At 43.7% G+C, this 15,148-nt stretch overlaps 1 protein-coding gene across 2 annotated transcripts in view; it reads right to left on the bottom strand.

The window, feature by feature from the left end:
- The window catches only part of SEL1L3 (SEL1L family member 3), a 100,180-nt gene that overhangs the window by 18,548 nt on the left and 66,484 nt on the right, over window positions 1-15,148 (bottom strand). For both annotated transcript variants that reach the window (XM_032853837.1, XM_032853828.1), the window contains exons 14-17: window positions 14,081-14,143; window positions 10,177-10,353; window positions 7,906-8,033; window positions 5,500-5,583 (exon numbers count right to left, since the gene is read on the bottom strand). In XM_032853837.1, the coding sequence (XP_032709728.1) occupies window positions 5,500-5,583; window positions 7,906-8,033; window positions 10,177-10,353; window positions 14,081-14,143 (452 nt within the window). The remainder of the gene's footprint in view (window positions 1-5,499; window positions 5,584-7,905; window positions 8,034-10,176; window positions 10,354-14,080; window positions 14,144-15,148) is intronic.

Genomic DNA, 15,148 nt, shown 5'->3' with positions numbered 1-15,148 from the left:
AAAATGATGTTTTCTTTGACAGCAGTCGGGCAGACGATTAGAATGTGCAAGGGAGGCATGAGGCTGACACTTCCCAGAAGAACTAAGTCACTAGGACAAACTTTACAAAGACAAGATCGTCTCTCCAAAGTTACTTTGGTGGTGGGGAGGGGAAGGGGGGTGAGTTTCATAGGAAGACTTCCACTGTCCAATTATTGTATAAGCCAAGAGGAAATGTCATAGAATTTCCCAAGCATTTCCTTTGAGGAAACACTGAAATACATCAGAAAGAGATGTCTATGAAACATCGATGTCAACAGAAGCACTGAAGGGAAATCCACCTCTGTCTTCCCTCCTGCAGAAGCAATCCTCCAATGCCGTGCACTCCCACACTGCCACCATCTGCAGGGGAAGGTTAGAACTCTCAAGGCCAGACTTTCTCAGCTTATTAAGACTTCTGAGAAATGACACCTCTGCAGAAATCCTACCCACATTTAGCCTCCCAGTGATTTGTTCTTATTTAATTGTGTTTCAACAGAGAGTGCCCAGAAGTATCAATTACAGATATTTCTATATTTATATTCATGGAACAAACATGTACGCAGCACTTAACTGTGGGCAGGAAGCCCAAAGATAAGCCACAAAGCTGTACTGTCCTTTCCATGAATTTCCTCAAGGCTTAGGAATCTCACCAGAGCTTCAAGCTTTATTTCCAAGGCACTAAAGTAAAGTTGTCCCCCAGGCAGTCATTCTGACAGGGATGGGTGGCGGGTGGACGTGAAGAGGAGGGGATTTATGGTAAAGAACACATCTGGGGACATATGTGCTATCCTCCCAGTTCCGCCTCAGCATATACACATAGAGAATTTTTATAATGATACATCTTAATAATCAATCCTTGGGCTGCTTGCTGTGAATTGTGAATTCGAGTACCTCTGAGCAGCTTCCCAAACAATTATATGATTTTCTTTGTGCTTTTCTCTGCCAATGCATGAAGCAGCTCAAACTGAAAAGAGAGAAAAAAAAATCCTGGGATTCCCCCATGGAACTCAGGACCCCTGGTCTCTTGCAGAAAGGTGAAACTCTTTCAACTGGAAATTGGCATGCCTACTTGTCTTGCCTCAAGCCCACCATAATCTGGCTAACCTCCTGGGTTAAATATTTGGGGCATATTTAAGACAAAGGACAATAAAACACATAGCTCACAGATAAAACACACATGGGGGAAGGCAGAGAAATGAAACATGACAGCCAGCCTCTCCTTCATTGACTTCTTCTGGTGTCCGAGGACAGCCTGAGGCATGACAATAGTATCTTCCGTATTATGCCTGTACAGCAAAAAGCACTTTTCTCAATCATGCTCCTCTTTTAAACTATCCTGTATAAATCTTGGAACAACACAGAAAAGCAGAAGCTCATCAAACTGATACATGTAATTTGAAAATAACGTCCAGAATGAATTCACTCACAGAAAATGAAAAAGGGGATGGACTTGGGACATTGATGGATGATTTAGTTCTATTACAGCAGAATAGATGGTACCAAAAAAGCCCCATCATGGTGTGGGGAGGCCAACATCCCTATATTTCCTATTTAACCTCAGGGTGGGCTTCAGACTTGGAGAATGGGAGGAAACAGAAGCACTTTGCCTCAAATATATTTTGACAAGGATTTTGTCATTATAATGGATACTAGATGTTTCTTCCTGTTGATAGGAAAAAGGCTTTGGATCCAGACGGAAACTTAATACTTAGCATCAGCACCAAGATTGGCAAGGATATGGAGAAACAAAAATGTATACATGGTTGGCAGGCGAGTAAATTGGTAAAATCTTTTGGGAAAACAGCCGGCATTATCTTATAAAGGTGAACACTATCTTATAAGGTGCCTGCCCAGTGACCCCACTCCTAAGTTTATATTCTAGAGAAACTGTTCGTATGTATGTCACGATATACCTAAAAAATGTTCATGGCCACATTGTTCTTAAAAACAACCAAAAAAGGGAAACGCAAATGTGTTAAAATAAGAACTGATAAGTAAAGCATGGTCAATGACAGAAATAAAAAGGAATGACCCACAGATACATGGAACAAGGGATATTAATCTCAGAAACATAATGTTAGGTTTTTTAAAAAGGCAGTTGAACTATATGTAATATGATTCTAATAATAGAAAGCTCAGACACAAGCCAAACAACTTTACTGCTTAAGAATAAATCCACGTAACTAGAGGGTATCATGCTTAGCGAAATAAGTCAATTGGAGAAAGACAACTATCATATGATCTCCCTGATATGAGGAAGTAGAGATGCAACATGGGGGGTTAAGGGGGTAGGAGAAGAATAAATGAAACAAGATGGGATTGGGAGGGAGACAAACCATAAGTGACTCTTAATCACACAAAACAAACTGAGGGTTGCTGGGGGGAGGGGGGTTGGGAGAAGGGGGGTGGGGTTATGGACATTGGGGAGGGTATGTGCGATGGTGAGTGCTGTGAAGTGTGTAAACCTGGTGATTCACAGACCTGTACCCTTGGGGATAAAGATATACTATATTTTTATAATAAAAAAAAAGAATAAATCCACGTAGAGCAAGACTATAAAGAAAGCAAGGGGAAATCAACAACAAGGCTCAGGGTGATGGTTAGTTCTGGGGACCAAGGGTGGGATGGGTTTAATTTGGGAGGGAAATGCAGGGGGTTTCAACTGTTCATTTTCTTTCTTTTTTTTTTTTTTAATATTTTATTTATTTATTTGAGAGAGAGACAGTGAGAGAGAGCTTGAGTGAGGATAAGGTCAGAGGGAGAAGCAGACTCCCCATGGAGTTGGGAGCCTGATTCGGGACTCGATCCTGAGATTCCAAGATCATGACCTGAGCTGAAGGCAGTCGCTTAACCAACTGAGCCACCCAGGCACCCTGTTCATTTTCTCACATAGGGCTACAGATGTTCATTTTATCCTTATGCCTGAGAATCTATATATATGTATCACATATCAGTTCATACGTATCAACTACTGTATGACAGAAGTAGGAAAAAAAAAAAACCTCAACTGGCTTATGCCACATCTCCAGTTCAAATGGTCAGCTCTTTTTACCCAGATTCTGACCCAGCATGCCCTTTCAGACTCTCCCTTCTCTTTGCCATCTAGTTAGACATCTCAGAACCCAGCTCTGTCATGTCACTACCCTCTCCTCAAACTATCGATAGCTCCCCACTGCCACATAAATTCAGTAAAAAGTGTATGACCTGACATTCAAAGTTTCATAGAGCAGCACCTCTTTGCTCTTGTTATCTGTCACTTGCTTTTACAAATCTTACCTGAAGGCAAATTAGTGGCTTAAAATTTTCCAGACTCATCCAGAATTTTCCTATCTCTTTCCTTTCATTTCTGCTGTTCCCTTCACTAGAAATGCTGTTCCCTGCATGGTCAAGGGGTAATCTCACCCACCCCTCAAGGCCATGTCATCTGCTACCCCCATCATGAAGGCTGATCTAAGTCCTACAAACCAGATAGTGTCTTTTCCTTCACAGACTCCTTCATGCCCTTTATATACTGCTCATGTGTCTTGAGTTAGGGTTGTTTTGTTTGCCTTAGATCATGCACTCATTTGTTTCTGAGCATTTCCCAGGTACCACCAGGTGCTGGGCCCTGGGGTACAAATCACCAGGCAACCAACAAGAGCAATCCTGATCTTAATGGGAGCAAGGAGTTAGGGAGGCCTTCTGGGCAAAGGAAACAGCAAGTTCAAAGATCCAGAGGTCCTACAAAACACAGTCCATGTGAAAAAACTGCAGATAGTTCAGCATAAGAAAGAAACAAGGTGCAGTGCTTGGGTGGCTCAGTTAGTTAAGCGTCTGTCTATGGCCTGGGTCATGATCCCAGGATCCTGGGGTGGAGCCCCTCAATGGGCTCTCTGCTCAGCAGGGATTCTACTTTTCCCTCTGCCTGCCATTCTCCCTGCTTGTGCCCTCTCTTTCTCTGTTAAATGAATAAAGTCTTTTACAAAAATCAATCTTGTGTTATGGCTGAATATTGTAAGAAGGACGAAAGGTCACAAAAATCTGAATTCATCTTGACCTTCCCAGCCAGTTTTTAAAATGTGCTACCTGAAATGCTTTGTGATGTTAAATTCAAAAGCAGGCAAGAAATGTAAGCTATTAATAGACACTCTATGGGAAAAATAGTGTCAAGCATCTTCGTGTGTGTGTGTGTGTCCGTGTGGGGGTGTTTACAGATGTGCTCCTTCTTTGGGAAAACCCACATACGCACTTCAGTATTTGAATGCCCTTTCTCCCCTAAAAAGCTTGTGGGGAACAAAGGGTGGGAAGTTTGGAAGACGAGAAGTAGAGAATAAATTAAATTCAAATTTGGGAGTTTTACAAAGTGAAGCTCACTTGGGAGACAAGATAAAACACCAGAAAATTATAAGGTGTATCAAGTGGAAAATAATAATTTCATTAAAATTTTTTCCCAATTGTGTGAAGTGAGGCCACAGATAATAAACTTTCACAGGATGATAATAACAAACATTCCTGTTGGTGCTGTTTTCATTGGGTTTACTTCCCTGCCTCCTTTAAAAGTTTCATTGACATGCTATCTGCTGATGATGCAGGCACTATGGACCAAAGGAGAAAATAATGTTCTCTTGGACTTGTATTTTAATTTTTAATTAAGGTTCAGGTCAGAGTATGCTCTATGATAGGTCTGGTCTAATGTTTTTGAGGCAGTGGACCAATGGGATATGTGCTGATTTGCATACCCTTTTAAGTTATTACTGAAATACCCAGATCACTTAGGCAATAATCCAGCCAAGAAAAGATGGCCCAGTGGAAAAGTAAGACAGAGTGGCAGGGCTGGCAGAAGAAAACAGAAAGATGGAATCAGGTGGAGTCTGCAGTTTGGAAAGATGTGCCCTTATTTGTAAAATCAAGGCACAGCAAACAGGGAGCATCTCCAAGTCCTTAGTGCAGTATCTCATCCCATAGGGTACAGGATGAAATTTGTTAATTCTATCAGAAGAAAGTTAAAATGGAAAATCTGTTTGGCTGTGACATCTGAGGTCTGCTGAGTGAGTTCCAGTAATCCCAGGCTTTGGCCACGAAAGATGTAGTCACATATCAGTGGAAAGATGTAGCTTGAGCCTTAAACACACTGCTCTCTCTGCTTCCTGTGAACTTTCTGTGCCCTGCCAGGGAGAGGCAGAGGTTCAGCTAAGACCCCTTGTGCTGTCTCCACTCTAAAACCAAAAGGAACAAGCTTGAAGGGGAGGAAAAGTCAACACATGCATGTGTCTCTCAACTTGATGAATGTGGACACTTCCCCTAGAGAAGTAATTTTTGTGTATAATTAAACATGGAAATGCTATGTTTTCTAATCAACAGCCAATCAGTCTGTGATACTCTGAATATCATTTCCCTGCAAATTGCTTTTTCGGTTGTATTTTAAGACTCCATCTCATATGACTACACTGACAAATTGTGGGCTGAGAAAGTTCATTCTAATGTGGGTCCACAGCTTACCATGAGCCCTCCAGGTAGGCATTGAGGCCTTTGCGAATGACGTGACCCAAGTAGCCATTTTTCTCAGCTACGTGCTTTGCCCATCTGAAAAGAAAAGGAATGAGAAAATACCCAAACCATGGCAAATTAAATAATTGCTTTTTTCTTCATATGATCTCAATAAATCCCACTTGGGGATTATTTTGCTTGTTAGATTTTTTACACAGCAACAAACCAGAACTGAACGTTAAGAAGGTAAAGAAAGATGCGTTTTGAGAACATTGCTTTCAGTGTCTTTTCTTATAAGTGCTTGGGAATTATCATGTATGGAAATAAAGACATGAAATGTACCTAATGAAAAATACCTGCCGATACAAAAATAGATCATCTTCACCAAGAGTTAGTACTCTCTCCATTAAAACGTATTTACTGATTTATTTTAAGGTTTCTCCATTTTTTTTCTGTTCTCTAATCTATCCTGGAGAATTTTTACTAATAATGAACTGGCCTGTTGTAATCTTTAGACTTACAACCACTAAAAGAATATTATAAGGATATATTACTAGCAAGCTCATAGAAAGGGGAAATAAAATTAAAAAAAAACTCGATTAATGTAAAGGAAAAGTAAGAAAAAGGGAAACAAGAACAAAGAATGGATGAGAAAAATAAGGAATAAATAGTAAAATGGCAGATTTAAAACAAAATATTTTTGTCAGTTGCATTAAATGTAAATGGTCTAAATACCCCAATAAAAAACTAAACTTGTCAAACTGAATAAAAAGTACACAAAATCCAATTATTTGCTGCTTAGAAGAGACACACATTAAAATTAAAAGAAAAGATTAAAAGTAAAGGTTGGAAAAAGATATAACTCTAACAACAACAACAAAACTCTAACAAGAAAAAAAAAGCAGGTGTAGCAAAATTGACCATATCCTGTCATAAAGAAAGCTTCAACAAATTCCAAAGGACTGAAGTAATTCAGAATGCATTCTTTGATTGCAGTGGAATTAAGCTAGAAATCAATAACAAAAGAAAAATTTATGAAACATACGAATGTTCACACCAAACATTCTAACTAATAATGATAAAAAGCTTCAAGTCTGTCTAGGTCAAGTTTTATCAATGAGTTCAGGTCAGGTTGGATTTTCTCTCAAATGTCTTATGAAACAAAACCTTTTATAAAGCCAGACTACTGGTATGAGGGTGGTCTAAAGCAGAGGTCTGCAAAGTCTTGTTTTTTTTTTTTTTTTCCTGTAAAAGGCAAGATAATAAATATTTTAAGCCTTGTGAGCCACACAAGGTCTCTATTTGTATTCATCTTAGTGAATGCAAAAAGAAAAATGCAAAAAGCATTCTTAGCTCTTGGGGGTCACACAAAACAGAGGGTGGGCCGCATTTTATTTATGGGCCTTTATTTGCCAGCCTCCGTAAAACATTTTCAGATATGCAATGGTCTCAGAAATGTGCCTCCTGTTCACCATTCTCTAGGAAGCTACTGTAGGATGTGTTCTACAAAAGCATAGGCATAAACCAAGAAAGAAGAAGAAATAGGGTCCAGCAAGGAGAACCCAAAAAGACAGAGATGAAGGGGAAGGAAACCCCCCACAGTGATGACAGGGTTAACTTCATCAGGGCAGCTCTGTCCTGAGGGAAGACTCCAGAAGATATGTCACTGAGATTAGGTTAATCAAATACCTGGTGGGTCTATACATACTGAGGAGACGTTTAGACAACTGTGGGAGAATATGGAGATTTAAGCATATGAAAAATGATAAGTATGCAGAAAGCTAAGCACCTGAAGAACTATGAAGTATAATTATTACTCCACAGAACACAAAAATCTGTGTAAGAAAGAGAAAGTACTCATAGCCTAACACATGGGTCAGCTGTACCTCAGACTCCCATGGTCCTAATAATGGGCACCCCGATACTAATCTAACCAAAATAATGATATATTTATGGGAAAATGGCACAAGGCGGGAAGTGTGGATGTGTGGGATAGCAGGTGGTGGAAGAATGAGAGGGAACTACATCTTTATCTTTCACAGAGGGACATCATTAGACAAAGCCTGTAATGAAACTAATAAGAAATAGTATGAGCGTGTCGTTGAAAGAGAGGGGCAAACAGTAAAGAAATAATGAAAAGACTGAAAGTGACTTATTCTTGAGAACAAGAAGTAGTTTGGGTGGGGCAGCAGATTTTCTGCTTTTCCCATGTCAAATTATTATTTTTGGGTTTCCATTAAAATGTACTTATTTTTACTTTGTCGAATGAGGTGGCTTTTGAAAGTCTGTGCATGCATAACAGGTAAAAATAAAGGTGAAATTCAAAATTGCAAAACAAAGAATGGGAACTCCATTTCCAGGCACAGTGAATAAAGTACATGGCTTTCCCTTTGTACACAACAGCTGACAGGTTCTTACACAACAGCCTTCTCGGGATCTCTAGGGAACGTCTCCAGGTTTCCTGTGATATAATAGAGAGAACACCACAAGGTTCCTTCGATGTGTCCACCCTGTGCAGCCTTATGGAAATATTCACCGGCTAAAGTCTGTAGAGAGATAAACAGAGTCATCTCCATTGGTGAGGAGTTCTCCCGGCTGGGCTGGTTTCATGGAAGCCAACACGTGAGACACTCAACCCGATATTTTCACCAGCTAATCACTTCTGATATCTTTAGGAAAACAAAGTCAAGCTCCAGGAAGACAGCCCATCACAGAAGCCGACCTCTAGGTGTGATAACCTTGACAGCTACTCTGTCAAGTTTACCAAATAAACAAATAAGACAACACATAGCTATGAATCCCATAACCCCTGTAAACGAAACAGAAGAATGTATCAGAAGTCAGGCCAGGTTCACGCCAGGTGAAAATTCAGGCATTGGCTTTCCTAACCTTGCTTAATACCTTTCTTCAAATTCATGCGCCAAGACCGCACCTCCCGTAGGAAGGTGAGAATTAGAATATGACAATAAAAAATCCACACTGGCATATATGTGTGTGGGTGACCAGACATTAGCAATGCATAAAAATATACAGCCTCTTATGCAGGCAGAGAGAGGTGGAGGGGAAAATAAGACAAATGTTTAGAAGGGTGAATGTTCTACTGGTCACTATTGTTCTTCTGAGGCAGTTAGATGCCATTCGTAAGCCAGGGATTTGGAGTCAGACGGGCTTGGGTCTAAATCTATGCTCTGCTCCTTCCCAGCTGTGTGACCTTGGGCATGGTAGTTCATCTCTCCAACTGCGAGATTTCTTCAACTGAAAAATGTGGCTTCTGATAGTACCTAGCACGAAAGGCTCTTTCAAGGATTAAATGAGATGGATCCTCAAGGCTTAGCACGGTGCTTCACAAAAATTATCTTCCAGTTTCCTACCCTCAGAAACCTGCCGCTGCCTCAGTCTGGCCCATCCCACGAAATGCCCCCTCCACTCTTCTACTTCGATAAATGCCAAACACTTCAGTCACCTTGTCTCCTGTCACACCTCACATCCAATCTATTAGCAAGCCCTGTCACCTTGACTTTCAAAGTACGTGCATAATCCAGCTACAGTTTTGTCCCCCTTTTGGGGTTGCTCATCCTTTCTCACTTGGACTCAATACATTAACCCCCTGCTCTCCTCCTGTCTTCTTTAATCCTAGTCTCTGCTAGGATCCTTTTAAAACACAGCACATCACTGCCCCATCCAAAGCGGCCCAGCGGTTTCCTATCTTCCTTGGAGCAGCTGAGACCTCACAATGACCAGCACATCTGCCTGCCCAACCTTCTCTCCCCCACTTCGCCCCTCCCCTGCTTCCTGCTCCCACTGCTCCAGCTTCCCTTCTATCCCTAGAGCATGCCACTCCTGCTTTCCTCTAGGGCTTTTGCCCTAACTGTTCACTCTTTCTGGAATATTCTTCCCCCAGATATATGTAAGCCTCTTGTATCCCTAGTGCCTGGAAGAATGCCTGGCATAGGGTGGGCATTCAGGGAAATCTGAGGCCTGTGACGGTGCAGAAATTATAATTACCATCATCAATAGTATTAGTGGACTAATAGGCTAACGAGCTAACGAGGGGCTTCCAGCTTCTGCAAGGATCTCAGTCCTGCCTCCACTAAGCATATGACTATGAGTAAGTTATATACCTTCTCAGAACCTTGATGTTCGTTCTGTAAAATGGACATAATCATAGCAGCTATTCCAGAAGATAGTTAGAATGACATGGGGTGCATGTCAAGTATTTCTGAGTATCCATCACAGAGGAAGTGCTTAGCAAACACTGAAGATTGTCACTGTTGTTTTCACTATTATTCAGTCTGGTCTCATATCAGGCAAACCCATCTGGACCCAGCTCTCTTTGCTCCTAATGAGATCAATCTCTGTATTGCCTCTCATTCACTCTATCTCGTATCATCCTCGCCTTCCTCCCTAGTTCAGGCCTTCCTCCTCCATGAAGCCTTCCTGACTGCTTCTGATCTTCACGGTTTCCCCTGGCCAGAACTGTTTGGGTCATAGCAACGAGCACACATGTGACACTTGGCTAGATGCCATCCTTTGCCATCTGCTATCTTATCTTCCTTACTGGACCCTTGAGTTGCTTGAGGACAGGGTCTGTGCCTTGGGTGGCATCTGCACCTCTCACGGGGCCTCATCCAGACCAGACACACAGCAGACGAGCCAGTGACCAGCTGCACAGCTGGCGTCAAGTCTTACTTGATTCCTTTCAGGAATTCCTGGGAAAATGCCATCCAAATACAGGACTCCAAGATTGTACGATGCATCTGGATTCCCCATTTCTTCAGCTTTTAACCAGTACTTTGCTGCTTTGGCATAATTTTTCTTGAATTTGTGGTAATACCATCCCAAGCCATTGACCGCCTGATGTAATCCCTAGATTTCAGAACAAGAAAAAAAAAAAAATAACGTTTTTGTTTGTTTGTTTGTTTTTAATGAAACCTAAAGAGAATCTATTGTTGGGAAAGCACTCTGCCTGGGTCTGAGCAAAACCCTTCCCATCTCTTTCTGGGGGCAGATGGCATTGAAGAAAAGCTAAGTGTTAAAACCAAGGCCCTGCTCAGAACCTTCCCCTGGGGGCGTTTCACCCGGCTGCTGCCAGGATTCCTGCTTTCCAGCTCCGCAGTCATTCTGCCCCCAAATCATGGCTCAGCTCCTGAGGGCTCTTCCACAAAGCCCTCGTCTCCAAAAGGTCTCTTATTGCCCCGAAGTATCAACAGTGACCTTGCAACTCATGAGTGCTCACCTGCGAGAGGAGAACTGACAGCCCCTGCCACTGGGACAGTTTTCTAGGTGATCCGCCTGCCCATCTGTTGATTACTCTGCCCGAACATCAACAAATTCTCTGAGGCAAGCAGCTGCAACAGCCTACTTGCAAAGCACAGGGGCTTCGAGGCTACTAAGAGTCCCAGTCCTGAGGGTGGGTGGGTGGGGTAGAGTCGGGAGGGTGGGGGTGGAGGGGGCTGAGGCAGAGTGGGAGGGAGGTGGGGGATGGGAGGAGGGTTTGTTTTTGTTTTTGTTTTGTTTAAGATTTCATTTATTTGTCAGAGAGAAAGAGAGAGGGGGAGAGCAAACAAGTGCATAAGCAGGGGGAACCACAGGCTGAGGGAAAAGCAGGCTCCCTGCTGAGCAAGGAGCCTGATGTGGGGCCCTGGGATCATGACCTGAGCCGAAGGCAGATGCTTAACTGATGGAGCCACCCAGGCGTCTCCGGAAGGAGGGTTTTAAAACTGTGTCTAGACCTGGGGCTGGTACCAAGGAAGTGCTTCATGTGGATGGAGTCTGGAACCTCCTTGTGATTTCATCCTATCAGGTGCCCGCATGTGCTTTCCCCAGATGCTCCCACGTGCTTCCACAGGGCAGCCCGAAGCTTGGTTGTTGAGGGTTCGGAAGCTCCGAAGGGGTGTGAGTGCTGTGGAAGGAGGCTCTGGCCCACAGTGAGATACCTGTGTGCAGACCTAGGCATGTAGGGTTCTCATGTCTCCCTTTCTGCCGGACCCACTAAACCACGAAGAAGCAGGGGGAAAAGGATCCGAGGGTCAAACAGTGCCTTGCTCCTGGGAGACTTATTAAATCAGAGTCCAAGTACAGAACCAAATCTCTTTCACCACCTTTCACCAGTGAAGAATGGGTGTCCCTTGAGAACAGATGCAAATATACCAGGCTGAGACTTTTTGGTCTGCAACAGATCCTAAAAAGCTAGGCTTCCTAGATTTCTTCCTAGATTCCAGCTGCCAGAAAGACCAGAGGGAAAGAAATGAACAAAGCCCATTAAAACAGAAGCTCTAGGGCATGTGGGTGGCTTAGTCGATTAAGCATCTGCCTTCACCTCAGGTCATGATTCCAGGGTCCTGGGACAGAGTCCCACATCGGGCTCCCTGCTCAGTGGCGAGTCTGCTTCTCCCTTTCCTGAGCTCTGTGATCTCTCTTGCTTTCACTGTGTCTCAAAAAAATAAATAAAGTCTTAAAAAAAATAAAATAAGATAAGATAGAAGCTCGATGAGGGCAGGAATCTTTGTTTTGTGTCCCAAGTACCTATGTTAGTGCTTGCCACAAGTAGACATTCAATAAATATTTGACGAATGAATGAAAGCCACCCTTCACATGCGGTGTTAAACAAAATGGAATCCAAATCCTACACCCTGAGGGTGGAGAGTAGGGTTGGGATCTGCAGGCCCCTGAGACAGCTGATTCCCAAGCCAGCTGACGTCAGGAAGGGTGTCAGTGCTGTGGACCTAGTCATGGAAGCCTTCTTCCCGGACTGCATGCTGTACAGGGTGCAAGGTGGTCTCCTGGAAAGTCTGGCAGAATGCCTCTCAATCACGTAACAGAGCAGGCCATACTATAGAGTGGCAAGAGCCAGCTTTGGGATAAGACTATGGAAGATACACATCACAGTGACTTCTGCTACAAAGCCAGAGGCCACAGGCGTATTCAAATGCACCTGTTGTCTCTCAAAACATCTGCAGAACTCCACGAGGAATCGCATCTGGAGCCCCACAAGAAATCCTGTCTTCTCTCTTACCGATCAGACTCCTCTCTGGACATATACAGCTTGAACACCAGATTTGCTCCTATGTGACCCTTCGCTCATTCCAAAAACCAAACTGCGTGGGACCTTCCCCACAGTGCCTGACAAAGACTAGGGGCCTCAAAATCCCATGCCGGGTGAATAAGTGAGAATCACACTACACTTTTAAGGATGTGATGACTCCAGGCCATAACGCAGCATTTCCCAATCCTCACCGAAGCTCTGCTAAGAATCCCTTCATCTGGATCCCATCCAGAAGAGACTCCTAATCTCACAAAACAAACTGAAGGTTGCTAGGGGGTAGGGGGGTAGGGATAGGGTGGTTGGGTTATGGACACTGGGGAGAGTACGGGCTATGGTGAGTGCTGTGAAATGTCTAAACCTGATGATTCACAGGCCTATACCTCTGGGGCAAATAATATATTATATGTTAATTAAAAAAAAAAAAGAATCCCTTCCAAACAAAGCACATTAGACATCAGCTCACCATTAAGGATGGCTGAAGAGATGCAAATTTCACATCTGCCATGGCAAGCCCATCACGGCCCTGTTTTAAGGGGCTTTGGGCTAAATGCCCTCAAGGACCACCATTCAACAGCCTCACTACTTCTGCCCTTTAACCTGTAAGGGGGGAGGAGCTGGTGTGCCCTTCAATGGGCTCCCTTCTCTTGGGTCATGTGCCCTCTTGACACCACCACGGTGGACGGAAAGCCTCTCGGTTTATTCCGTGTTCCAACCTCCTGTTCTACACACACAAAAAGAGACTCTGAACTTCTCAGGGGAGGATGAGGGGGTGGAAATCAGCTTCAGGAGTCTTTGTTGATGAGGCAATTATTAGCGGCCTTGGGGAGGGGGGCTCTTTCAAGAGCCAGAAGGGCTATAGAGGACTCCGTCAAGGCTGTAGAATTATAGTGGTTTCTACAAATTTATAAGCAAATCCACACGCATGCACCTGTGAACGTGCTTGCTTGTGAGGGTGTGCACGCCTTGTACGTACGTGTACACGTCACTCCCCACCCCTGCAAGTGGTATTTAACCTCCATTCTGTAGTGCTATCATGTAACCGGCTAACTTGACAACATCTTAGAGTAAATAGTGACCAAAACAAAGCAAATTTTAAACCTGGCTGTCAACTTGGTAAACATCCTCATTATTAAAGCACGGGCAGGGCACAGGGATTGGACACAACAGGGTTAACTTTTACAGGAATTAGGCTTTTGGTTTTCCTAATTCAGCTGCATATCTACATATCCATTCAGTTCCAAGGAGCACCGCTCCCCACTGCTTGTTATCAGAGCATCCTGTGATTATAATTTTAGCCTTCAAACAAAATCGGCCTGCATTCTATTGACTGGAAGGTGAGTTCAGCTTTTGAATTCTGCTGTCCCCATTGTGGTGGGTTTCTGTGTCACGGTTTCGAAGTGACTAATCACTGCGATGGCAGTGACCCTCCCACCTCACTCCGTTTTCTAGGGGCCGGGCCACAGGATGGCCATTTACTCTCGCAGACTTGTGAGTGTGTGGGTGTGTGTGGCGCAAATGTTTCCCTCTGACAATATGCAGAAGTGTTACCTTGGAAGCCGCTTTCTTCATCAGCTCCAAAGCAAGCCGTCTGTTCTTTTTCACTCCTTGACCCTAAACAATGATAAACAGCGATGAGCATGAAGAAAATAAAAGCAGAGCGCTCTCGGAAACATTCTGGAGGTGTATCAGTGCTCCACATAAAATACTTAAAAAAGAAAACACAAGCCTTCTTCATTAAAAGCCTTATCTTCAAGGTTTCTACATGCAGAGCTCGTCTACCATCCTCCTCATCATCATCACTATGATTTTGCTTGTATGTGTGGTTCAGGGCCAGCAGATCTCAGCTTGCCAGCTCAGCGTCCCTACAAACCCCTCATCATCACCAAGGGAATGGCGTTCCTGTGGATTTGACAAGAGAAGCCCTGAAGAACAGTGAAATGAGTTTGGTCATCCTGGATGCGTTTCCTGCAGATGGCCTCGTTTGTGAGTCTGATGTCACACTTGATCTGCGATGGACAGCCAGAAGTTATTGGGTTGTACTTTGCAGCCTTCCTGGGTCCTCTTGGGAGTCCAGACCAGTTCAGGAGCCAGACGGGAAGGGGATAGGACCCCTTGGCCTCCGTCGACTCAGATGTTGACAGAAACGGACAAGGTTCCTCCCGCAAAATGAAGCTTTTCCAGCAGAGGTGGTTTGAGCACCGCCACAGAGAGAAATGGCTCTGGGGTTCTTGCTACAAGAGAGGAACTTTGTGGGATCAAACTGAGGGGTGGGGAGGATGGCATGGAGGAGCAACAGGTCTGAGGGTAGGGCAAGAGAGGGTCTCATGGTCTCTCTTACTATAGGACTGACAATAAAGATGGTGGGTAAGGCCAGCTGGATGAAAACCAGCGCCACCTAACTCACCAAGCATCTGTGTTGACAAATACATGGCATGTGCCCTGTGGAGTCTTCCTGGCCATAGATGAAGCAGTTGATGGCATAACATGTGATATAATTTTGGAGTGGGGCAGGGGGGAATTTGCAAGGAACATAGCTTTTAACTCTACTGAAGACGGCACAAGCAAACATCCCTGTGTTAGTTGAAGTGTGCCCCGCACTGTGTTGCTGTATCTAAT

Source organism: Lontra canadensis, unplaced genomic scaffold (genome assembly GCF_010015895.1).
Source record: "Lontra canadensis isolate GAN:19392208 unplaced genomic scaffold, GSC_riverotter_1.0 scaffold1, whole genome shotgun sequence".
Lineage (NCBI taxonomy): Eukaryota > Metazoa > Chordata > Mammalia > Carnivora > Mustelidae > Lontra > Lontra canadensis.
This window is presented reverse-complemented; position numbering and strand designations above follow the sequence as displayed.